Source organism: Coregonus clupeaformis, chromosome 33 (assembly GCF_020615455.1).
Source record: "Coregonus clupeaformis isolate EN_2021a chromosome 33, ASM2061545v1, whole genome shotgun sequence".
NCBI lineage: Eukaryota > Metazoa > Chordata > Actinopteri > Salmoniformes > Salmonidae > Coregonus > Coregonus clupeaformis.
In genome coordinates, this window is record NC_059224.1 from 22,193,743 (window position 1) to 22,218,604 (window position 24,862).

Consider the following 24,862-nt stretch of genomic DNA (forward strand, 5'->3'; position numbering starts at 1 on the left):
GTCAGGTGTGTAGTAGAGTATTAGAACTAGTTATCTGCTGGTCGTCAGGTGAGTAGTAGAGTATTAGAACTAGTCACCTGCTGGTCGTCAGGTGAGTTGTAGAGTATTAGAACTAGTTACCTGCTAGTCGTCAGGTGAGTAGTAGAGTATTATAACTAGTCACCTGCTAGTCGTCAGGTGAGTAGTAGAGTATTAGAACTAGTCACCTGCTGGTCGTCAGGTGAGTAGTAGGGTAGTATAACTAATTACCTGCTGGTCGTTAGGTGAGAAGTAGAACTAATTACCTGCTGGTCGTCAGGTGTGTAGTAGAACTAGTTACCTGCTGTCATCAGGTGAGTAGTAGAGTAGTAGAACTAGTTACCTGCTGGTCGTCAGGTGTGTAGTAGAACTAGTTACCTGCTGGTCGTCAGCTGAGTAGTAGGGTAGTAGAACGAATTACCTGCTGGTCGTCAGGTGAGTAGAACTAATTACCTGCTGGTCGTCAGGTGAGTAGTAGAGTATTAGAACTAGTTACCTGCTTGTCATCAGCTGAGTAGTAGGGTAGTAGAACTAGTTACCTGCAGGTCGTCAGGTGAGTAGTAGAACTAATTACCTGCTGGTCGTCAGGTGAGTAGTGGAACTAGTTACCTGCTGGTCGTCAGGTGAGTAGTAAAGTATTATAACTAGTCACCTGCTGGTCGTTAGGTGAGTAGTATAACTAGTTACCTGCTGGTCGTCAGGTGAGTAGTAAAGTATTATAACTAGTCACCTGCTGGTCGTTAGGTGAGTAGTAGAGTATTAGAACTAGTCACCTGCTGGTCGTCAGGTGAGTAGTAGGGTAGTAGAACTAATTACCTGCTGGTCGTTAGGTGAGAAGTAGAACTAATTACCTGCTGGTCGTCAGGTGAGTAGTAAAGTATTATAACTAGTCACCTGCTGGTCGTTAGGTGAGTAGTATAACTAGTTACCTGCTGGTCGTCAGGTGAGTAGTAAAGTATTATAACTAGTCACCTGCTGGTCGTTAGGTGAGTAGTAGAGTATTAGAACCAGTCACCTGCTGGTCGTCAGGTGAGTAGTAGAGTATTAGAACTAGTCACCTGGTGGTCGTCAGGTGAGTAGTAGAACTAGTCACCTGCTGGTCATCAGGTGAGTATTAGAGTATTAGAACTAGTCACCTGCTGGTCGTCAGGTGAGTAGTAGAACTAGTTACCTGCTGGTCGTCAGGTGAGTAGTAGAACTAGTTACCTGCTAGTCGTCAGGTGAGTAGTAGAGTATTATAACTAGTCACCTGCTGGTCGTCAGGTGAGTAGTAGAGTATTAGAACTAGTCACCTGCTGGTCGTCAGGTGAGTAGTAGAACTAGTCACCTGCTGGTCATCAGGTGAGTATTAGAGTATTATAACTAGTCACCTGCTGGTCGTCAGGTGAGTAGTAGAACTAGTTACCTGCTAGTCATCAGGTGAGTAGTAGAGTATTAGAACTAGTCACCTGCTGGTCATCAGGTGAGTAGTAGAGTATTATAACTAGTTACCTGCTGGTCGTCAGCTGAGTAGTAGGGTAGTAGAACTAATTACCTGCTGGTCGTCAGGTGAGTAGTAGAACTAGTTACCTGCTGGTCGTCAGATGTGTAGTAGAGTATTAGAACTAGTTACCTGCTGGTCGTCAGGTGTGTAGTAGAACTAGTTACCTGCTGTCATCAGGTGAGTAGTAGAGTATTAGAACTAGTTACCTGCTGGTCGTCAGCTGAGTAGTAGGGTAGTAGAACTAATCAACTGCTGGCCGTCAGGTGAGTAGTAGAACTAATTACCTGCTGGTCGTCAGGTGAGTAGTAAGAGTATTAGAACTAGTCACCTGCTGGTCATCAGGTGAGTAGTAGAGTATTAGAACTAGTTACCTGCTGGTCGTCAGCTGAGTAGTAGGGTAGTATATCTAATTACCTGCCGGTCGTCAGGTGAGTAGTAGAACTAATTACCTGCTGGTCGTCAGGTGAGTAGTATAACTAGTTACCTGCTGTCATCAGGTGAGTAGTAGAGTATTAGAAGTAGTTACCTGCTAGTCGTCAGGTGTGTAGTAGAACTAGTTATCTGCTGTCATCAGGTGAGTAGTAGAGTATTAGAACTAGTTACCTGCTAGTCGTCAGGTGTGTAGTAGAACTAGTTATCTGCTGTCATCAGGTGAGTAGTAGAGTATTAGAACTAGTCACCTGCTGGTCGTCAGGTGAGTAGTATAGTATTAGAACTAGTTACCTGCTGGTCGTCAGGTGAGTAGTAGAGTATTAGAACTAGTTACCTGCTGGTCATCAGCTGAGTAGTAGGGTAGTAGAACTAATTACCTGCTGGTCGTCAGGTGAGTAGTAGAACTAATTACCTGCTGGTCGTCCGGTGAGTAGTATAACTAGTTACCTGCTGTCATCAGGTGAGTAGTAGTGTATTAGAACTAGTCACCTGCTGGTCGACAGGTGAGTAGTAGAGTATTAGAACTAGTTACCTGTTGGTCGTCAGGTGAGTAGTAGAGTATTAGAACTAGTTACCTGCTGGTCATCAGCTGAGTAGTAGGGTAGTAGAACTAATTACCTGCTGGTCGTCAGGTGAGTAGTAGAACTAATTACCTGCTGGTCGTCAGGTGAGTAGTATAACTAGTTACCTGCTGTCATCAGGTGAGTAGTAGAGTATTAGAACTAGTCACCTGCTGGTCGTCAGGTGAGTAGTAGAACTAGTTACCTGCTGGTCGTCAGGTGAGTAGTACAACTAGTTACCTGCTAGTCGTCAGGTGAGTAGTAGAGTATTATAACTAGTCACCTGCTGGTCGTCAAGTGAGTAGTAGAGTATTAGAACTAGTCACCTGCTGGTCGTCAGGTGAGTAGTAGAGTATTAGAACTAGTTACCTGCTAGTCGTCAGGTGAGTAGTAGAGTATTAGAACTAGTTACCTGCTGGTCGTCAGCTGAGTAGTAGAACTAATTACCTGCTGGTCGTCAGGTGAGTAGTAGAACTAGTTACCTGCTAGTCGTCAGGTGAGTAGTAGATTATTATAACTAGTCACCTGCTGGTCGTCAAGTGAGTAGTAGAGTATTAGAACTAGTCACCTGCTGGTCGTCAGGTGAGTAGTAGAGTATTAGAACTAGTTACCTGCTAGTCGTCAGGTGAGTAGTAGAGTATTAGAACTAGTTACCTGCTGGTCGTCAGCTGAGTAGTAGGGTAGTAGAACTAATTACCTGCTGGTCGTCAGGTGAGTAGTAGAACTAGTTACCTGCTAGTCGTCAGGTGAGTAGTAGATTATTATAACTAGTCACCTGCTGGTCGTCAGGTGAGTAGTAGAACTAGTTACCTGCTGGTCGTCAGGTGAGTAGTACAACTAGTTACCTGCTAGTCGTCAGGTGAGTAGTAGAGTATTAGAACTAGTCACCTGCTGGTCGTCAGGTGAGTAGTAGAGTATTATAACTAGTCACCTGCTGGTCGTCAGGTGAGTAGTAGAGTATTAGAACTAGTCACCTGCTGGTCGTCAGGTGAGTAGTAGAGTATTAGAACTAGTCACCTGCTGGTCGTCAGGTGAGTAGTAGAGTATTATAACTAGTTACCTGCTGGTCGTCAGGTGAGTAGTAGAGTATTAGAACTAGTTACCTGCTGGTCATCAGCTGAGTAGTAGGGTAGTAGAACTAATTACCTGCTAGTCGTCAGGTGAGTAGTATAACTAGTTACCTGCTGGTCGTCAGGTGTGTAGTAGGGTAGTAGATCTAGTTACCTGCTGGTCGTCAGGTGTGTAGTAGAACTAGTTACCTGCTGGTCGTCAGGTGAGTAGTAGAGTATTAGAACTAGTTACCTGCTGGTCCTCAGGTGAGTAGTAGAGTATTAGAACTAGTTACCTGCTGGTTGTTAGGTGAGTAGTAGAGTATTAGAACTAGTTACCTGCTGGTCGTCAGCTGAGTAGTAGGGTAGTATAACTAATTACCTGATAGTCGTCAGGTGAGTAGTAGACCTAGTTACCTGCTGGTCGTCAGGTGTGTAGTAGAGTAGTAGAACTAGTTACCTGCTGGTCGTCAGGTGTGTAGTAGAGTAGTAGAACTAGTTACCTGCTGGTCATCGGGGGTCCAGATACCACAGGTGATCTGGCTCTCCAGGTTGATCTCTGATGACCAGTGTCTCTGGCCGCTGACCGAGCCCACCAGGACAAAGCCATCACGGTAAGAGATGAGAGCCTGGGTACCGTCATGAGACCAGGTGAAGTCACTCACCTACAGGAGAAGGTTGGGGGGGGTTGCAGAGAGGACAGGTCAGATATTGTACTCAATGGAGAATTTCCAATGAACATGCTTTATAGCACAGAGCTGCATCTGAAATAGGACCCTATTCCCTATATCAGTGTTTCCCCAATGGCAGGTAGCCTAGTGGTTAAGAGCGTTGGGCCAGTAACCGAAAGGTCGCTGGTTCAAATCCCCAAGTCGACTAGTTGAAACATCTGTTGATGTGCCCTTGAGCAAGGCACTTCACCCCAATTGCTCCTGTAAGTTGCTCTGGATAAGATCATCTGCTAAATTACTAAAATATAAGCACACATTTTGTTGTAGGCCCAGACAAGCACACCCGATTCAACTTGTCAACTAATCATCAAGCCCTTAATGAGTAGAATCTGGTGAGCTTGTCCAGGGCTACAACAAAAATGTGTTCTGTTGGGGGTACTGGAGGACTGGAGATGGGAAACACTGCCCTATATAGTGCACTACCAATGGCCCGTATTTGAGAATAGGGTACCATTTCAGACCAGGACTAGGCTTATTCTGTGTCCAGGTTACTGGCCCATAGTGTCTCCCACCTGAGCCCCGCGGTCATTAACCAGCTCCACAGACCAGCGGCCCTCGTACTGGATCCACACAAAGATCCCTCCATCTGTGTCACAGGTGGCCAGCTTCTGAAAGGGCTCGTTCCATCGCACCAGCACCACCTAGACACACACACACACACACACACACACACACAACAGGAGAACTCAGAATTAAATGAGCACCATTTCGCCAGTGAGACACATTTAGACACTGGAATAAAATAAATCAGAAAGTGAGTTAGTCTAATTTCACCAGTGACGTAAAACAAGTCCTAATATCCTGAGTGTCTTAGATAATGAGTTTCTATCAATTCCCACTTCCTTTCATCATGCTGAGCCACTCAGAAGCAGAGCAAGGCAGAACAACTTCAGTGTCTGTCTTCCTTCAAACGGTTCAACAAGCTAACTCTCAAGTGCTACTCCATACTCATAACTGAGCACTCTAAGAGAGGTAGACCTTTTGCTCCCCACCTGCCCCCATCCAGAACTTCACTCAATCTGAAGAGAGGGCTGGGGGGGGGGGTGATGATGATGATGGAGTGGGGCCTGATTAGCTACTTTGGCTGAAGCGCTCACAAAAAGGGGGAAGAGTGTGAGGGAGAGAGAAAGACAGAGAGGAGGGTGAAAAAGAAGAAGGGAGAAAGAGAGAGATGGAGCGAGTATGAGAGCGTTAGTAGACATGAGTAGGAATGGTACAGCTTGATGACCACAGAATCAAAATGGATGCTCCCACTGGCAGCAGTGACTCACAGATATATGGGCTTTTGCACTGACCCAGAGGACACCGAATAGACGGAGCCGTACGGCTGTGTACCTGCGTCACGGCTCTGACCTTTAGGTAGTAACTCACACCTGAGGAGGGGAGGGGGAGTGAACGTGTGACCGATGGTGAGGACAACTAGGTTACTCACCGTCTGCTTTTGTCTTATTCTAATCCCTCTCTCTTTCTCTCCCTCTAGTCGGTTTCTCTTCATCTGCCTCCCCATCACCCACTTTCTGCCATCCTCCTCCTCTCTCTCCATGCTTCTTTCCCTACCTCCCTTTTCACTCCATCCACCTCCCATTCTCACTCCCTCTGTCTGGTCTTGTGTAGCGTGACTGCCTATTCCCAGAGGTATAATCCCAGGCTTGGTACACCTCTCCACAGACCCCAAAGCACGTGGAAAACACACACGCGTACAAACAGGCTTACACTGACTGCACGCCCATCAGATCAGCTCCCCTGTGGGCTGAGACCTAGATTAGCCCGCTAGGCTCTCTCTCGCCATCGCTCTATGCACTCCTATATAGCACTGGAACCACTTTCACTAGAACACACATTGTGTGAGCATAGTACATTTTAGATTTTAGTCATTTAGCAGACGCTCTTATCCAGAGCGACTTACAGTTAGTGAGTGCATACATTTTCATACTGTCCCCCTGTGGGAATCGAACCCACAACCCTGGTGTTGCAAGCGCCATGCTCTACCAACTGCGCTACACGGGGCCCTACAGTCACAGGTCAGAGTTGAAAACATCACCTGTTCTGGGGTTACGACATCGGCTCAGATACAACCGAGAGACAAGATAGGCAGAATTATAAGACAGATCTACACAATGTGCAGATCAAGTCCCTGTCCAAGCAAATGCACTGCACTCAGTTCAAAAGGCTGAAGAAAAAAGCATGTATTCACCCATCATCAGCCCTCCCTAACACAGTATTGTTAGTATAGATTTGTCCATACGACAACTCATCATCTCCACCTCCAGCTGTATCCAGCCCTCTTTGCCCTGTCCACAAAAGGTGAGCATCTAAACACCCATCCCTCTCCAGCCTCTCCTCACAGTCTAAAGCCTGAGTAATAAGGTGTCCACTATGCTAGATTTACAGTGCTCTCCCACCCACTCACTCTGGCATAAATCCTCCTGCAGTACTACAGGCCTGTCCCCAGTCCACACCCACAGGGGAGCCACAGCACAATGAGACCAGGCCTGCTGCTCTAGGGTTGGAGATAGAACTGTAGGTCCCTATAATGATAGGTCTCTGTATGGCAGGCCATTCACACACAGCTGAAAGGGCCCCTATCCATCATCATGCTACGAAGTCACCAGGTGATGTGGGGGCCTCAGAGCAGGCAAAGAAAGCTCATAGGTTTTCACTGTGATGATGACGCTTTGTAGAGGCATGACCAGACTACACAGACAAGGGATGGAAAAATAAATAACAATAACCAGACTGTGTTTTTGAAAACGCAGGTTTGTAAAGGCTAGTCCAACCATTTTATTTTGGGCTATAGCCTGCTGCCACTGCACTGTCTGCAACCTCACTGGAGCGAAATGTATTTGTCGGCCTGCATTATACAATCTGTTACAGCAGTAGTCAGGGGCACAGGCCTGCATTATACAATCTGTTACAGCAGTAGTCAGGGGCACAGGCCTGCATTATACAATCTGTTACAGCAGTAGTCAGGAGCACAGGCCTGCATTATACAATCTGTTACAGCAGTAGTCAGGAGCACAGGCCTGCATTATACAATCTGTTACAGCAGTAGTCAGGAGCACAGGCCTGCATTATACAATCTGTTACAGCAGTAGTCAGGAGCAGAGGCCTGCATTATACAATCTGTTACAGCAGTAGTCAGGGGCACAGGCCTGCATTATACAATCTGTTACAGCAGTAGTCAGGGGCACAGGTCTGCATTATACAATCTGTACCCCTTGATTAGATGGGGAGGAAATACAACATACACACACACTAGGTTAGAGTGTGTGTGTGTGTGTTTTTAGCCCTGTGGGGGGGGATTAATGTGAGCTGGTCAGGCGGCCCAGGGGGGACAGCTGAGTGCCTGGACCACACCGTGACACAGCGATTTAGGGGATCAGACGTCACATGGAGACAGACAGGATTAGACTGGGAAGCTACAAAACGTACAGGGCCCAGGGAAACAGCGCGCTAAAACAGGACAGCCCCAGATACAGGCTAAACCAGCATAGTAGCCTAACCTTAACCTGTCCGGGGCCGAGACAAGGATTCTAATTTAAAGGGCTGGAACGGGGATAGTATACCAACGTACAGCCACATAATGAATATTTCTACTAGGATATATACAGTGAGCTCCAAAAGTATTGGGACAGTGACACATTTTTTGTTGTTTTAGCGCTGTACTCCAGCACTTTGGATTTGAAATTATACAATGACTGATGTTAAGGTGCAGACTGTCGGCTATAAGTTTGAGGGTATTTTCATCCATATCGGGTGCAAGATGGCGCCGGAGGAGATGGCTGCCGTTTTACGGCCCCCTAACCAATTGTGCTATTATGTGTGTTTTTTCGCGTTATTTGTAATTTATTCTGTACATAATGTTTCTGCCACCGTATCTTATGACCAAAAAGAGCTTCTGGATATCAGGACAGCGATTACACACCTTGTATTGGACGAAGATGTTTTATTCACTGAGTCGGACGCAAAGGATATTCTACAGACACCCGATAAGGCCCAAATCCCCGTCATTCGCATGAGAAAGAGATATCGTGGACGTAGGTCGGGGAGCCTTGTAAGGATCCGACGGCGAGCGAGTAATCTGCCTCTTCCATCAGTCCTATTAGCCAACATACAATCATTGGAAAACAAAATGGACGACCTAAGATCAAGGATAACCTACCAACGGGACATTAAAAACTGTAATATCTTATGTTTCACAGAATCGTGGCTGAACGACGACATGGATAATGGCGACATACAGCTCGCGGGATATACGCTACATCGGCAGGATAGAACGGCTGACTCCGGTAAGACAAGGGGTGCCGGTCTGTGTATATTTGTAAACAACAGCTGGTGCACGAAATCTAATACTAAGGAAGTCTCAAGGTTTTGCTCGCCTGAGGTAGAGTATCTCATGATAAGCTGTAGACCACACTATTTACCAAGAGAGTTCTCTTCTATATTTTTTGTAGCTGTCTATTTACCACCACAAACCGATGCTGGCACTAAGATTGCACTCAATGAGCTGTATAAGGCCATAAGCAAACAGGAAAACGCTCATCCAGAGGCAGCGTTCCTAGTGGCCGGGGACTATAATGCAGGAAAACTTAAATCCGTTCTACCTCATTTCTACCAGCATGTTAAATGTGCAACCAGAGGAAAAAAAACTCTAGACCACCTTTATGCCACACACATAGACGCGTACAAAGCTCTCCCTTGCCCTCCATTTGGCAAATCTGACCATAATTATATCCTCCTGATTCCTGCTTATAAGCAAAAACTAAAGCAGGAAGCACCAGTGACTCTGTAAATAAGGAAGTGATCAGATGACGCAGATGCTAAGCTACAGGACTGTTTTGCTAGCACAGACTAGAATATGTTCCAGGATTCTTCCAATGGCATTGAGGAGTACACCACATCAGTCACTGGCTTCATCAATAAGTGCATCGATGACGTCGTCCCCACAGTGACCGTACGTACCCCAACCAGAAGCCATGGATTACAGGCAACATCCGCACTAAACTAAAGGGTAAAGCTGCCGCTTTCAAGGAGCGGGACTCTAACCTGGACGCTTATAAGAAATCCCGCCATGCCCTCCGACAAACCATCAAACAGGCAAAGAGTCAATACAGGACTAAGATTGAATCGTACTACACCGGCTCCGACGCTCGTCGGATGTAGCAGGGCTTGCAAACTATTACAGACTACAAAGGGAAGCACAGCCGCGAGCTGCCCAGTGACACAAGCCTACCAGCTAAATTACTTCTATGCTCGCTTCGAGGCAAGCAACACTGAAGCATGCATGAGAGCATCAGCTGTTCCGGATGACTATGTGATCACGCTCTCCGTAGCCGATGTGAGTAAGACTTTTAAGCAGGTCAACATTCACAAGGCCGCAGGGCCAGACGGATTACCAGGACGTGTACTCCGAGCATGGGCTGACCAACTGGCAAGTGTCTTCACTGACATTTTCAACATGTCCCTGACTGAGTCTGTAATACCAACATGTTTCAAGCAGACCACCATAGTCCCTGTGCCCAAGAACACTAAGATAACCTGACTAAATTACTACTGACCCGTAGCACTCACGTCTGTAGCGCTTTGAAAGGCTGGTCATGGCTCACATCAACACCATTATCCCAGAAATCCTAGACCCACTCCAATTTGCATACCGCCCCAACAGATCTACAGATGGTGCAATCTATATTGCACTCCACACTGCCCTTTCCCACCTGGACAAGAGGAACACCTACGTGAGAATGCTATTCATTGACTACAGCTCAGCGTTCAACACCATAGTGCCCTCAAAGCTCATCACTAAGCTAAGAACCCTGGGACTAAACACCTCCCTCAGCAACTAGATCCTGGACTTCCTGACGGGCTGCCCCCAGGTGGTAAGGGTAGGTAACAACACATTGCCACGCTGATCCTCAGGGGTGCGTGCTCAGTTCCCTCCTACACTCCCTGTTCACCCATGACTGCATTGCCAGGCATGACTCCAACACCATCATTAAGTTTGCCGACGACACAACAGTGGTAGGCATAATCACCGACAACGATGAGACAGTCTATAGGGAGGAGGTCAGAGACCTGGCCGTGTGGTGCCAGGATAACAACCTCTCCCTCAATGTGATCAAGACAAAGGAGATGATTGTGGACTACAACGGAAAAAAAGGACTGAGCACGCCCCCATTCTCATCGACAGGGCTGTAGTGGAACAGGTTGAGAGCTTCAAGTTCCTTGGTGTCCACATCACCAACAAACTATCATCCAGGACCTCTATACCAGGCGGTGTCAGAGGAAGGCCCTAAAAATTGTCAAAGACTCCAGCCACCCTAGTCATAGACTGTTCTCTCTGCTACCGCACAGCAAGCGGTACCGGAGAGCCAAGTCTAGGTCCAAAAGGCTTCTTAACAGCTTCTACCCCACAAGCCATAAGACTCCTGAACAGCTAATCATGGCTACCCAGACTATTTGCACTGATTTGACTTGAACCGTTTCTAAATTACAGCACTTTTTGTACATAAGCCCCCCCTTTTAAGGGAACAAAAGTAATGGGTCAAGTTCACATATGTGTATTAAAGTAGTCAAAAATGTAGTATAAATATCCTACCCCCCCAAAAATGCTAACCTCCCCTGTTATTGTAATGGTGAGAGGTTAGGATGTCTTGGGGGTATGATATTTGTTCATCTATACATTTCTCACTCATTATTCACGATTCATTCAGGATTATCCGTAATCATGGTAGCATTCACATTAATGTAGAAGTGATTAGAAACATGATATTCTTATTTACTTTTGACTATTTTAACACACACAAGTGAATTTGTCCCAATACATTTGGTCCCCTAAAATGGGAGGACTATATACAAAAAGTGCTGTAATTTGTAAACGGTTCACCCGATATGGATGAATATACCCTCAAATTAAAAGGTGACAGTCTTCACTTTAACCTCATAGAAACAGTATAATTTCAAGTGCTGGAGTACAGAGCCAAAACAACAACATAAATGTCACTGTCCCAATACTTTTGGTGCGCACTGTAGCTAACATACAATAGGCCTGTTCACAAAATATATACACATAAAATCAAAAACACTTTCTCTGCCTCTCCCACTAATAACGCCATTCAGGTAACAGAGAGACGCCAAGTTCAAATCCCCTTAACACTGCTATCCTGACAACTGCAGGCCATTGACCACTTTTGCCTGGAAAGTTAGCAGCAGCAGCTGACAATTTGCAGGCTGGCAGTGAGTGTCATTGTGACCCTGGCCCCTGAATGGCCCCTGCCTGTGACTCGGGGACCCAGCAGGGACCCAGGGAGGACCCGGCCAGCCTCACTGAGGTGGCAAATCAAATTAAGGGACAGCTGTACCATGCATTGCCCGAGCAGCCCAGTCAGCAGAAGGGGAGAGGACACCATAGAACGGGCATCCCCATTCAAGTTGCCAGGGTTAGAGGTTCCAAACCGTCCTATTCATTCTATTTCTATGACTGGTACAACCAGTAGAGGAGAGGAGTGAGGACACAAAGGTCTGCTGGATCCAAGGTCCTCAAGGTGGAGGGGAGTGTTCTTTATACAGAGAAATGGAGATGAGGGCAGGTTCTGCTGATGTGCAAAGGGGGGGTGCAACTCAATATTAGGAAGATGTATGTCATTGCCCTTAGGAGCTGATCTAATATCAGTATAACATTTTTTTTTTAGATAATTACAATCAGCACCTATCTAGACAATATTTAGGCCTACACACAGCAATGAGACTGTGTGTAGACAAAGACAAACCATGCTAAAATCGGTGGTTGTCCAATAACCTGTAACTCATTGACAGAAGAGCGTTCTCCTCAGTGACCCTCTCTGTGATGGGAACTCTAAGGACAGACCGCCTGAATCAGCCAGCTCACTATAAAAGTAGAGATACAGCCTGAATCAGCCAGCTCACTATAAAGGTAATGTCTTACAGAGTACAGACAGAGCAGACATGTAGAGAGAGAGAGAGGGGACACACTCCTCCTTTCCCCCTACTCCAGCTCTCTTCTGTCTCAGTGTCTGACGTGACATTAAATCAGAACCGGAACTCAATTAGAGAAAAACGCTGCGCTAGGACCAACGCAGAGGGCGGGGTGGGGGGGGATGTGATTTGCGGCCGGACACCAGGGCAGCAGGACAGGACCTTCAGGGTAGGTATGGAGATATTTTATGGGAAGACGGAGCGTTGAGTAGGGGCTTTATTAAATATCGATATCTGATAATATGACACAGATGACTGGTCCTAATGGAAGGTTAGGATGAGTAGAGGAGTAGCCACTCGCAGACTAGTAGGATTTGCCTGGTTTTACCATGGAGTTGGCAGTGTTTCCGCTATCACTGCATAGGTGGGGGCAAGACCCCCTTCAAAACACACATATCCCTGCACCTGAGAGAGGAGGCGAGTGGGAGTTACATAACAACGTCCTCTCCAAGGATAGATTAGCAGCTAAAGCTGTCACTAAGCACGTTGGCCTGTGACACCAACACAGCACATGCCACTGAGGACAGGGTCACACGTTCACTCTATTCCTTCCTGAAGGGGCTCTGGAGGGAAGAAAAGAGAGGTAGAGGCATGTAGGGTTGGGCGATGACAACTTTTGTCCTATCGTGATTATGTACCCATAAAACATTGTGATATACGATGATTTCGCCCCCATAAGAATTACAACAGTAATGAACAAATACTGGGCTACAGTTGGGCTATAGCACAAAATCGAATGCAACTGGAATAATCATGACGAAATATATTGTTGTTGAGGCTAAGTACTCCTTTCTGGTGGAGGAGCAGAACAGGTTTGTGTGTGTGTGTGTGTGTGTGTGGGATGCGCACATGATGGAGCAGTGTCTGTCTGATGAGGTTGGGCCGTCTTACCGTAGTGAGCTAGGTTATAGGACTACATCATTGGCTTGATAGAAACTGCTGTGACTGAGAACAGCCTATGCTTAGGCTTATTTTTAAAAGCCACAACAACTTTAGGACAACGCCTTCATAGGCTACAATATTTGGGAAATAAGCTACTGTTCATAACTTCAACTTGTCTTAAAGCTTGTATGATAAGGCCAGTAGGAGGAATGAGGATGGGTTATTGGCCATTTGGTTTTCAACCTCGCATGGAGGGATTTTCCCAGCCAGCATGGATAATTTATTTCTCAATAAGCTTAAATATGTCATAAAAAAAATGCTATATGTTTTTGATATTGTTTGATCGGTCTCATTTGTATTGCTCTGGCTACTTAAGGTTTTAGACTATTCAAATTACTTTGAGATGGAACTCCGTTATATTCCTTGTTTGATCCGGAGAAAGCTATACATAAAACGATGACGCGTAGCCTTCAGTCATATTCGTAGCCTATCAAATGAAGAGGGAAGGGAATACAGGCTACATAAAAACAAATACTTACAAGGTTTATGCTATAGCCTAATGCCCATCCGACAGAGAAAGAGAAACAATGTTTTCTGACTGGACATTTTGCGGTGCTTTGGTGGAATTCTCCACTCTGTCTGGCCTACATTCCTCTCCTGCGTTCTGTAGGCTATATAAAACAGATTTATTGAAAAAGGCTACAGCAAATAGGAATAGGCTAATTACTCAGAATGTCACTTGTGTGCTGCCAAGTTCAAATAGGCTAAACCATCGTCTGTCACCATCATCTGTAACATCATGTCGTCACCATCGACAACTGCTGTCTATCATCGTCGATAGACGATGCTATCGTAATATCGCCCAACCTTAGAGGGATGTAGAAAAGAGAGGAGAGTGGTGGTCAAAAGACATGAGGAGGGGAGAGCTGCCGGAAAGAGGGCAGAGGGAGGAGGAAGACAGGTTATGGGAGGAAAGAGAAGGTGGGGGCAGTAAGCAGGAGAGAGGGGCGTCAGAGGAACAATAATGGGGTGCTAGAGGGAAGTCAGAGAGAGAGAAGAGAAGCATGAAAGGAAAGAGGATAGGCAGAGCTACTGAGACATAAACCGCCCTGAAGTCTGAAAAGTAGCCAAGCCTATGCCCGCAATAGGAAATGGTATGACTGTGTGCAGAAATAGACCTTGCATTAAGGCAGAGAATTGCCAGGGACCTCACGATATGATATTATCATGATACTTACAGTGAGGGAAAAAAGTATTTGATGCCCTGCTGATTTTGTACGTTTGCCCACTGACAAAGACATGATCAGTCTATAATTTTAATGGTAGGTTTATTTGAACAGTGAGAGACAGAATAACAACAACAAAATCCAGAAAAACGCATGTCAAAAATGTTATTAATTGATTTGCATTTTAATGAGGGAAATAAGTATTTGACCCCTCTGCAAAACATGACTTAGTACTTGGTGGCAAAACCCTTGTTGGCAATCACAGAGGTCAGACGTTTCTTGTAGTTGGCCACCAGGTTTGCACACATCTCAGGAGGGATTTTGTCCCACTCCTCTTTGCAGATCTTCTCCAAGTCATTAAGGTTTCGAGGCTGACGTTTGGCAACTCGAACCTTCAGCTCTCTCCACAGATTTTCTATGGGATTAAGGTCTGGAGACTGGCTAGGCCACTCCAGGACCTTAATGTGCTTCTTCTTGAGCCACTCCTTTGTTGCCTTGGCCGTGTGTTTTGGGTCATTGTCATGCTGGAATACCCATCCACGACCCATTTTCAATGCCCTGGCTGAGGGAAGGAGGTTCTCACCCAAGATTTGACGGTACATGGCCCCGTCCATCGTCCCTTTGATGCGGTGAAGTTGTCCTGTCCGCTTAGCAGAAAAACACCCCCAAAGCATAATGTTTCCACCTCCATGTTTGACGGTGGGGATGGTGTTCTTGGGGTCATAGGCAGCATTCCTCCTCCTCCAAACACGGCGAGTTGAGCTGATGCCAAAGAGCTCGATTTTGGTCTCATCTGACCACAACACTTTCACCCAGTTCTCCTCTGAATCATTCAGATGTTCATTGGCAAACTTCAGATGGCCCTGTATATGTGCTTTCTTGAGCAGGGGGACCTTGCGGGCACTGCAGGATTTCAATCCTTCACGGCGTAGTGTGTTACCAATTGTTTTATTGGTTACCATGGTCCCAGCTGCCTTGAGATCATTGACAAGATCCTCCCGTGTAGTTCTGGGCTGATTCCTCACCGTTCTCATGATCATTGCAACTCCACGAGGTGAGATCTTGCATGGAGCCCCAGGCCGAGGGAGATTGACAGTTATTTTGTGTTTCTTCCATTTGCAAATAATCGCACCAACTGTTGTCACCTTCTCACCAAGCTGCTTGGCGATGGTCTTGTAGCCCATTCCAGCCTTGTGTAGGTCTACAATCTTGTCCCTGACATCCTTGGAGAGCTCTTTGGTCTTGGCCATGGTGAGAGTTTGGAATCTGATTGATTGATTGCTTCTGTGGACAGGTGTCTTTTATACAGGTAACAAGCTGAGATTAGGAGCACTCCCTTTAAGAGTGTGCTCCTAATCTCAGCTCGTTACCTGTATAAAAGACACCTGGGAGCCAGAAATCTTTCTGATTGAGAGGGGGTCAAATACTTATTTCCCCTCATTAAAATGCAAATCAATTTATAACATTTTTGACATGGGTTTTTCTGGATTTTTTTGTTGTTATTCTGTCTCTCACTGTTCAAATAAACCTACCATTAAAATTATAGACTGATCATTTCTTTGTCAGTGGGCAAACGTACAAAATCAGCAGGGGATCAAATACTTTTTCCCCCTCACTGTAGGTGCCAAACCGATACGTATTGTGATTCGATACTGTGATTTTATTGCGATTTGATGTTCCAAACATATTGCTCACTATTCACAGAGTGTACAAAACATTCGGAACACCTTCCTAATATTGAGTTGCACCACCTTTTGCTCTTAGAACAGCCTCAATTCGTCGGGGCATGGACTCTACAAGGTGTCGAAAGCGTTCCACAGGGATGATGTCCCATGTTGATTCCAATGCTTCCCACAGTTGGCTGGATGTCCTTTGGGTGGTGGACCATTCTTGATACACACGGGAAACTGTTGAGTGTGGAAAAACCCAGCAGCGTTGCAGTTCTTGACACTCCGGTGTGCCTGGCACCTACTACCATACCCTGTTCAAAGGCACTTCAATATTTTGTCTTGCCCATTCACCCTCAATGTCACACATACACAATCCATGTCTCAATTGTCTCAAGGCTTAAAAATCCTTCTTTAACCTGTCTCCTCCCCTTCATCTACACTGATTGAAGTGGATTTATCAAGTGACATCAATAAGGGATCAGACTGACCAACTGGAAGCTATGTCATGGAAAAAGCAGCAGAAATAAAAGTGCTGAAAACATGTTGGCTAACTATTTAAAAAGAAGATGGAGAACAAGCTATAGGATGAGAAATACCGTAGTTTTGACACAGGTACAGCCGATTAGTGCCAGCTAACGTTACCTATATACACTACCGTTCAAAAGTTTGGGGTCACTTAGAAATGTCCTTGTTTTTGAAAGAAAAGCAAATTTTTTGTCCATTAAAATAACATCAAATTGATCAGAAATACAGTCTAGACATTGTTAATGTTGTAAATGGCTATTGTAGCTGGAAATGGCTGATTTTTTATGGAATATCTACATAGGCGTACAGAGGCCCATTATCAGCAACCATCAGTCCTGTGTTCCAATGGCACGTTGTGTTTGCTAATCCAAGTTTATAATTTTAAAAGGCTAATTGCTCATTAGAAAACCCTTTTGCAATTATGTTAGCACAGCTGAAAACTGTTGTGCTGATTAAAGAAGCAATAAAACTGGCCTTCTTGAGACTAGTTGAGTATCTGGAGCATCAGCAATTGTGGGTTCGATTACAGGCTCAAAATGGCCAGAAACAAATAACTTTCTTCTGAAACTCGTCAGTCTATTCTTGTTCTGAGAAATGAAAGCTATATGTGAGAAATTGCCAAATAACGGCTGATAATGGGCCTCTGTACGCCTATGTAGATATTCCATTAAAAATCAGCCGTTTCCAGCTACAATAGCGATTTACAACATTAACAATGTCTACACTGTATTTCTGAACAATTTGATGTTATTTTAACGGACAAAAAAAATGTTTTATTTCAAAAACAAGGACATTTCTAAGTGACCCCAAACTTTTGAACGGTAATGTATATAAACACTTTTTATTGTTATTTTTTTTAAATACATCGGAGTCAAATATCGATATAATATCATCCAAAAATAATATTGCGATATGTATATAGATTCCCCACCCCATCACTACCTTGCATCCATTAGGACCCGTTAAAACTGTATGAACTAGACCCATCTAGTGTATCATACCATAGTAAAGGCTAAAGAAGAAAGGGCAAAGGCACTGAGAGAGAGCTGTTCTGAGGTTATTCTGGTTGCGAATATAAACATATTCTGTTACAAATATTATTCTGTAGACAGTTTTTGCCATGACCTCAGATCTGTAAACTAAGACCAGTTTGTGCAGTGAAGAGGCTGGTAAACAGGTAGCAGAGGTAGCAGTGTCCCCAGGGTCATGTCAGTCTCTCTGTAGAATGCTCGGTCTGTCTGAAACCTGCAATCACACTACTTAACACTGGGCTTTGGGAAGGCATGGTGAAAAACAGGTGGGACTCCAGACTGAACCCATGGGAAAGACTGGGAGGTGTGTGTGAGTGTGTGTCTGCTCATTGTCTACTGCTGCAGAGGGGCTTGAGAAGGTGTGTCACTCTTCAAATACCACAAAATTAATACACACCTTTCAGCCTGGTGAGCCTCCATAAACCTTCCTTTCAGAGTCTGCAGTGACGGTCCACAAAGGAATTTTTTATAATTTCTTATTTTTAGCCCCAAAAGTAAAACGGGCCCCTTGAGATTGGCACTGTTAATGTTCCTAATTCAGATCAAACACAAAACACGCACTCACAGAAAATAGAACAAAAAGCCAAGGCTGTGTTGTCATCAGTAGGGCTGATAGGACTCCCATTGGGATTATAAACCTACTGCTGCATTGGAATTAGATTGACAGTCATAACATCTATGTTTTACATTTTCACATTAAATTACAGACACTCCCACTATAAAAGGGTATGCTTCTTTTGAACTGTGTTTTAAAATTAGTCTAAAAAAAGACAGAGTCGGCGCTAATAATAAGCTTTGTTTTACGGTCTTGTCTATTTGGACTAATCTGGGCTTTTTGTTTTGGTTAAAAATGGATTTGCAGCGAAGATGGTGGTGTTAGGACAGATTAGATGGATCCACCTTACTGCATTTATAACACACACACATCCCATGATGACACTCAACATTATTCAATGAGGTGGACATGGAACATCCCAAAATCAAGTTGACGTGAGAGGACTGAGGAGCTAGCATACACATGATGAGACAGCCAGAGAACGCGTTGGGCCTGGTAGAAATAAAGCAAAATAAGGTTTACGACCAGAAATTAACAGATATCCACATTATCTATCCCTGTCCACCTCCCTGTGTGTCTGTTTTATGTCTCTCTTCAGCTATCATTATCTTGGTTTCTCCCTCTCTCACAGAAACAGGTAGGCTGCCCTGCACAGACTTCTTCTTCCATCTCTCTCGTTCCCTCTCTTTGAAGTGACAGAGCCTGTGCTCAAGCCACAACTGATGCAATCTCCAGAGCAAGTGTCTCATACATGGATCATGATGCTTTTTCTCTGGCCTGCAAACAGACTCTCTTCCCCTTTCTCGCTCTCGGCCCCTCCCTCCTTTAACACCTACTCTTATAACCTCTCATAATTATCTCCCACTCAGTGGCCCTCTATCCCCCTCTCCACTCCCATCTCTACTTCTCTCCGCCCCCCTAGCTTATGGCCCTGCTGAGGGTAAATAAACAACAAAAGTTAATCAGGGAGGTGAGGTGAAAAAATATTTGATGACTTTGCCATTTCCTCGACATGTCTTCTTCAGACACTCATATTCTTAAACCTAACAATAGGTGTGTTGGTGGGGCCACAGAGCTCAGTCTCCTGCAGCCTCTCCTCTCCTGCCATCTTAAAGAGATTATCCGGTACATTTGCATACTTTTCAGCCAGTAGTTCTGAAAGTAGCACTAACTCACGAGCCAAAGGTGCGCCCCGAAAAGTGTATCACTTCACCTGTATCACTTCTGCCTGTGCTTAGCTATATTCTGTTTATTTTTATCATAAAAAACGTATGTCTTATCATGTGTATGTGCCTGTGTGTGTCTCTTCACAGTCCCCGCTGTTACATAAGGTGTATTTTTATCTGTTTTTTAAAATCTGATTCTATTGCTTGCATCAGTTACCTGATGTGGAATAGAGTTCCATGTAGCAATGCCTCTATGTAGTACTGTGCGCCTCCCATTGTCTGTTCTTGACTTGGGGATTGTGAAGAGACCTTTGGTGGCATGTCTTGTGGGGTATGCATGTGTGTCCGAGCTGTGTGCTAGTAGTTTAAAAACAGACACCTCAGTACATTCAGCATGTCAACACTTCTTACAAAAAAAGAAGTCAATCTCTCCTCCACTTTGAGCCATGAGAGACATACATGCATATTATTAATGTTAGCTCTCCATGTACATTTAAGGGCCAGCCTTACTGCCCTGTTCTGAGCCAATTGTAATCTTCCGAGGTCCCTCTTTGTGTCACCTGACCACACGACTGAACAGTAGTTCAGGTGCGACAAAACTAGGGCCTGTAGGACCTGCCTTGTAGATAGTGTTGTTAAAAAGGCAGAGCTGCGCTTTATTATGGACCGACTTCTCGCCATCTTAGCTATTGTTGTATCAACATGTTTTGACCATGACAGTTTACAATCCAGGGTTACTCCAAGCAGTTTAGTCACCTCAACTTGCTCAATTTCCACATTATGTATTACAAGATTCAGTTGAGGTTTAGTGAATGATTTATCCCAAATACAATGCTCTTCATTTTTTGAAATATTTAGGACTAATTTATTCCTTGCCACCCATTTTGAAACTAACTGCAGCTCTTTGTTAAGTGTTGCAGTGATTTCACTCTCTGTAGTAGCTGACGTGTATAGTGTTGAGTCATCCGCATACATAGCCATACTGCTTTACTCAAAGCCAGTGGCATGTCACTAGTATTCCTGATTCTACCTGGATTATGTTGGAGAGGCTTCCATTAAAGAACGCCCTCTGTGATATGGCATATAGAAGCAAACCGGATGGACATCATGAAAATGATCGGAGAGCTTGAGGGTAGAGGATGTTCAGCAGTAAAAACAAACAAAATTGAATTATTGTAAAATTGACTGTGTCCATAAAATGTATATAGTATGTATAAGCTGGAAGTAGAGGCCTAAGCCTTGTTGTTCACTAGTTTACTCCAATTAGGGAAGGGGTGGTGGGGTTGGAAAGTAATAAAGGGAAATATATATTTTTAAAGGATATGTATATATGTATGTATATGTATTTATACGTAAATTAGGTATGTACAGTTGAAGTCGGAAGTTTACATACAAATACATTTAAACTCAGTTTTTCACAATTCCTGACATTTAATCCTAGTAAAAATGCCATGTCTTAGGTCAGTTAGGACAACCACTTTGTTTTAAGAATGTGAAATGTCAGAATAATAGCAGAGAGAATTATTTATTTCAGCTTTTATTTCTTTCATCACATTCCCAGTGTATCAGAAGTTTACATACACTCAATTAGTATTTGGTAGCATTGCCTTTAAATTGTTTAACTTGGGTCAAACGTTTCGGGTAGCCTTACACAGGCTTCCCACAATAAGTTGGGTGAATTTTGGCCCATTCCTATTGACAGAGATGGTGTAACTGAGTCAGGTTTGTAGGCCTCCTTGCTCGCACACACTTTTTCAGTTCTGCCCACACATTTTCTATAGGATTGAGGTCAGGGCTTTGTGATGGCCACTCCAATACCTTGACTTTGTTGTCCTTAAGCCATTTTGCCACAACTATGGAAGTATGCTTGGGGTCATTGTCCATTTGGAAGACCCATTTGCAACCAAGCTTTAACTTCCTGACTGATGTCTTGAGATGTTGCTTCAATAAATCTACATAATCTTCCTTCCTCATGATGCCATCTATTTTGTGAAGTGCACCAGTCCCTCCTGCAGCAGAGCACCCCCACAGCATGATGCTGCCACCCCCGTGCTTCATGGTTGGGATGGTGTTCTTCGGCTTGCAAACCCCCTCCCCCTTTTTCCTCCAAACATAACGATGGTCATTATGGCCAAACAGTTCTATTTTTGTTTAATCAGATCAGAGGACATTTCTTCAAAAAGTACGATCTTTGTCCTCATGTGCTGTTGCAAACCGTAGTTTGGAGCAGTGGCTTCTTCCTTACTGAGCGGCCATTCACGTTATGTCGATATAGGACTCGTTTTACTGTGGATATAGATACTTTTGTACCCGTTTCCTCCAGCATCTCCACAAGGTCCTTTGCTGTTGTTCTGGGATTGATTTGCACTTTTTGCACCAAAATACGTTCATCTCTAGGAGACAGAACGCGTCTCCTTCCTGAGCGGTATGACGGCTGCGTGGTCCCATGGTGTTTATACTTGCGTACTATTGTTTGTACAGATTAACGTGGTACCTTCAGGCATTTGGAAATTGCTCCCAAGGATGAACCAGACTTGTGGAGGTCTACCATTTTTTTCTGAGGTCTTGGCTGATTTATTTAGATTTTCCCATGATGTCAAGCAAAGAGGCACTGAGTTTGAAGCTTGGCCTTGAAATACATCCACAGGTACACCTCCAATTGACTCAAATTATGTCAATTAGCCTATCAGAAGCTTCTAAAGCCATGACATCATTTTCTGGAATTTTCCAAGCTGTTGAAAGGCACAGTCAACTTAGTGTATGTAAACTTCTGACCCACTGGAATTGTGATACAGTGAATTATAAGTGAAATAAATCTGTCTGTAAACAATTGTTGGAATTATTACTTGTGTCATGCACAAAGTAGATGTCCTAACCGATTTGCCAAAACTATAGTTTGTTAACAAGAAATTTGTGGAGTGGTTGAAAAACGAGTTTCAACGACTCCAACCAAAGTGTTTGTAAACTTCCGACTTCAACTGTATATACAGTGAGGGAAAAAAGTATTTGATCCCCTGCTGATGTTGTACGTTTGCCCACTGACAAAGACATGATCAGTCTATAATTTTAATGGTAGGTTTATTTGAACAGTGAGAGACAGAATAACAACAAAAAAATCCAGAAAGACGCATGTCAAAAATGTTATAAATTGATTTGCATTTTAATGAGGGAAATAAGTATTTGACCCCTCTGCAAAACATGACTTAGTACTTGGTGGCAAAACCCTTGTTGGCAATCACAGAGGTCAGACGTTTCTTGTAGTTGGCCACCAGGTTTGCACACATCTCAGGAGGGATTTTGTCCCACTCCTCTTTGCAGATCTTCTCCAAGTCATTAAGGTTGAGCCTGACGTTTGGCAACTCGAACCTTCAGCTCCCTCCACAGATTTTCTATGGGATTAAGGTCTGGAGACTGGCTAGGCCACTCCAGGACCTTAATGTGCTTCTTCTTGAGCCACTCCTTTGTTGCCTTGGCCGTGTGTTTTGGGTCATTGTCATGCTGGAATACCCATCCACGACCCATTTTCAATGCCCTGGCTGAGGGAAGGAGGTTCTCACCCGAGATTTGACGGTACATGGCGCCGTCTATCGTCCCAAAGCATAATGTTTCCACCTCCATGTTTGATGGTGGGGATGGTGTTCTTGGGGTCATAGGCAGCATTCCTCCTCCTCCAAACACGGCGAGTTGAGTTGATGCCAAAGCACTCCATTTTGGTCTCATCTGACCACAACACTTTCACCCAGTTCTCCTCTGAATCATTCAGATGTTCATTGGCAAACTTCAGACGGCCCTGTATATGTGCTTTCTTGAGCAGGGGGACCTTGCGGGTGCTGCAGGATTTCAGTCCTTCACGGCGTAGTGTGTTACCAATTGTTTTATTGGTGACTATGGTCCCAGCTGCCTTGAGATCATTGACAAGATCCTCCCGTGTAGTTCTGGGCTGATTATTTTGTGTTTCTTCCATTTGCAAATAATCGCACCAACTGTTGTCACCTTCTCACCAAGCTGCTTGGCGATAGTCTTGTAGCCCATTCCAGCCTTGTGTAGGTCTACAATCTTGTCCCTGACATCCTTGGAGAGCTCTTTGGTCTTGGCCATGGTGGAGAGTTTGGAATCTGATTGATTGATTGCTTCTGTGGACAGGTGTCTTTTATACAGGTAACAAGCTGAGATTAGGAGCACTCCCTTTAAGAGTGTGCTCCTAATCTCAGCTCGTTACCTGTATAAAAGACCTGGGAGCCAGAAATCTTTCTGATTGAGAGGGGGTCAAATACTTATTTCCCTCATTAAAATGCAAATCAATTTATAACATTTTTGACATGGGTTTTTCTGGATTTTGTTGTTGTTATTCTGTCTCTCACTGTTCAAATAAACCTGCCATTAAAATTATAGACTGATCATTTCTTTGTCAGTGGGCAAACGTACAAAATCAGCAGGGGATCAAATACTTTTTCCCCCTCACTGTGTATATATATATTTGCGAGAAGAAAAAAAAACATATGGGATTGGAAGTGATGCAGACAATTACATTGATGAAGGTACAATCTATCCCCAATTTATTTTTTTATTTTTTTAAACATTAAAACAAAAATTATAACAGAACACCCTCTGTGTTCTGTTAGACAGGTAACTCTTTATCCACAATATAGCAGTGGGTGTAAAGCCATAACACATCCGTATTTTATGATCGACTATGTGAAAAGCAACACTGAAGTCTAACAAAACAGCTCCCACAATCTTTTTATCATACATTTCTCTCAGCCAATCATCAGTCATTTGTGTAAGTGCTGTGCTTGTTGAATGTCCTTCCCTATAAGCGTGCTGAACGTCTGTTGTCATTTAGTTTACAGTAAAATAGCATTGTATCTGGTCAAACACCATTTTTTTCAAAAGTTTACTAAGGTTTGGTAACATGCTGATTGGTCGGCTATTTGAGCCAGTAATTTATATTTGTTTCATAGTGTAGTAGTTTCTTATTTTTATTCAGTTTAGCCACATGATTTCTCAATTTGCAGTATGTTTGCCAATCGGTTGTGCAGCCAGACTTGTTTGCCATTCCTTTTGCCTCATCCCTCTCAATCATACAATTTTTCATTTCCTTATCAATCCACAGGGATTTAACCGTTTTTACAGTCATTTTCTTAATGGATGCATGCTTATTAGTAACTGGAATAAGCAACTTCCTAAATGTGTCAAGTGCAGTGTCTAGTTGCTCCTCATTACATACCACAGACCAACAAATATTCTTTACATCAACAACATAGGAATCACTACAAAACCTATTGTGTGACCTCTTATAATCTATATTAGGCCTATTCTTTGGACCTTTGGTTTTCCTAGATATGGCTACTATATTGTGATCACTACAGCCGATGGATTTGGATACTGCTTTAAAGCACATTTCCGCAGTATTAGTAAAGATGTGATCAATACATGTTGATGATTTCATTCCTGTGCTGTTTGTATCTGCCCTGGTAGGTTAACTGATAACCTGAACCAGGTTGCAGGCACTAGTTACAGTGTTGGATTTGCCCCAAAGAT

The 24,862-nt window shown here is 44.1% G+C and overlaps 1 protein-coding gene across 1 annotated transcript in view; it reads right to left on the bottom strand.

Moving 5' to 3' along the window:
* tulp4a (TUB like protein 4a) overlaps positions 1-24,862 on the bottom strand; it is a 52,291-nt gene that overhangs the window by 19,980 nt on the left and 7,449 nt on the right. Inside the window, exons 3-4 of the mRNA XM_041860360.2 lie at positions 4,786-4,914; positions 4,046-4,207 (exon numbers count right to left, since the gene is read on the bottom strand). Coding sequence (XP_041716294.2) covers positions 4,046-4,207; positions 4,786-4,914 — 291 coding nt within the window. The remainder of the gene's footprint in view (positions 1-4,045; positions 4,208-4,785; positions 4,915-24,862) is intronic.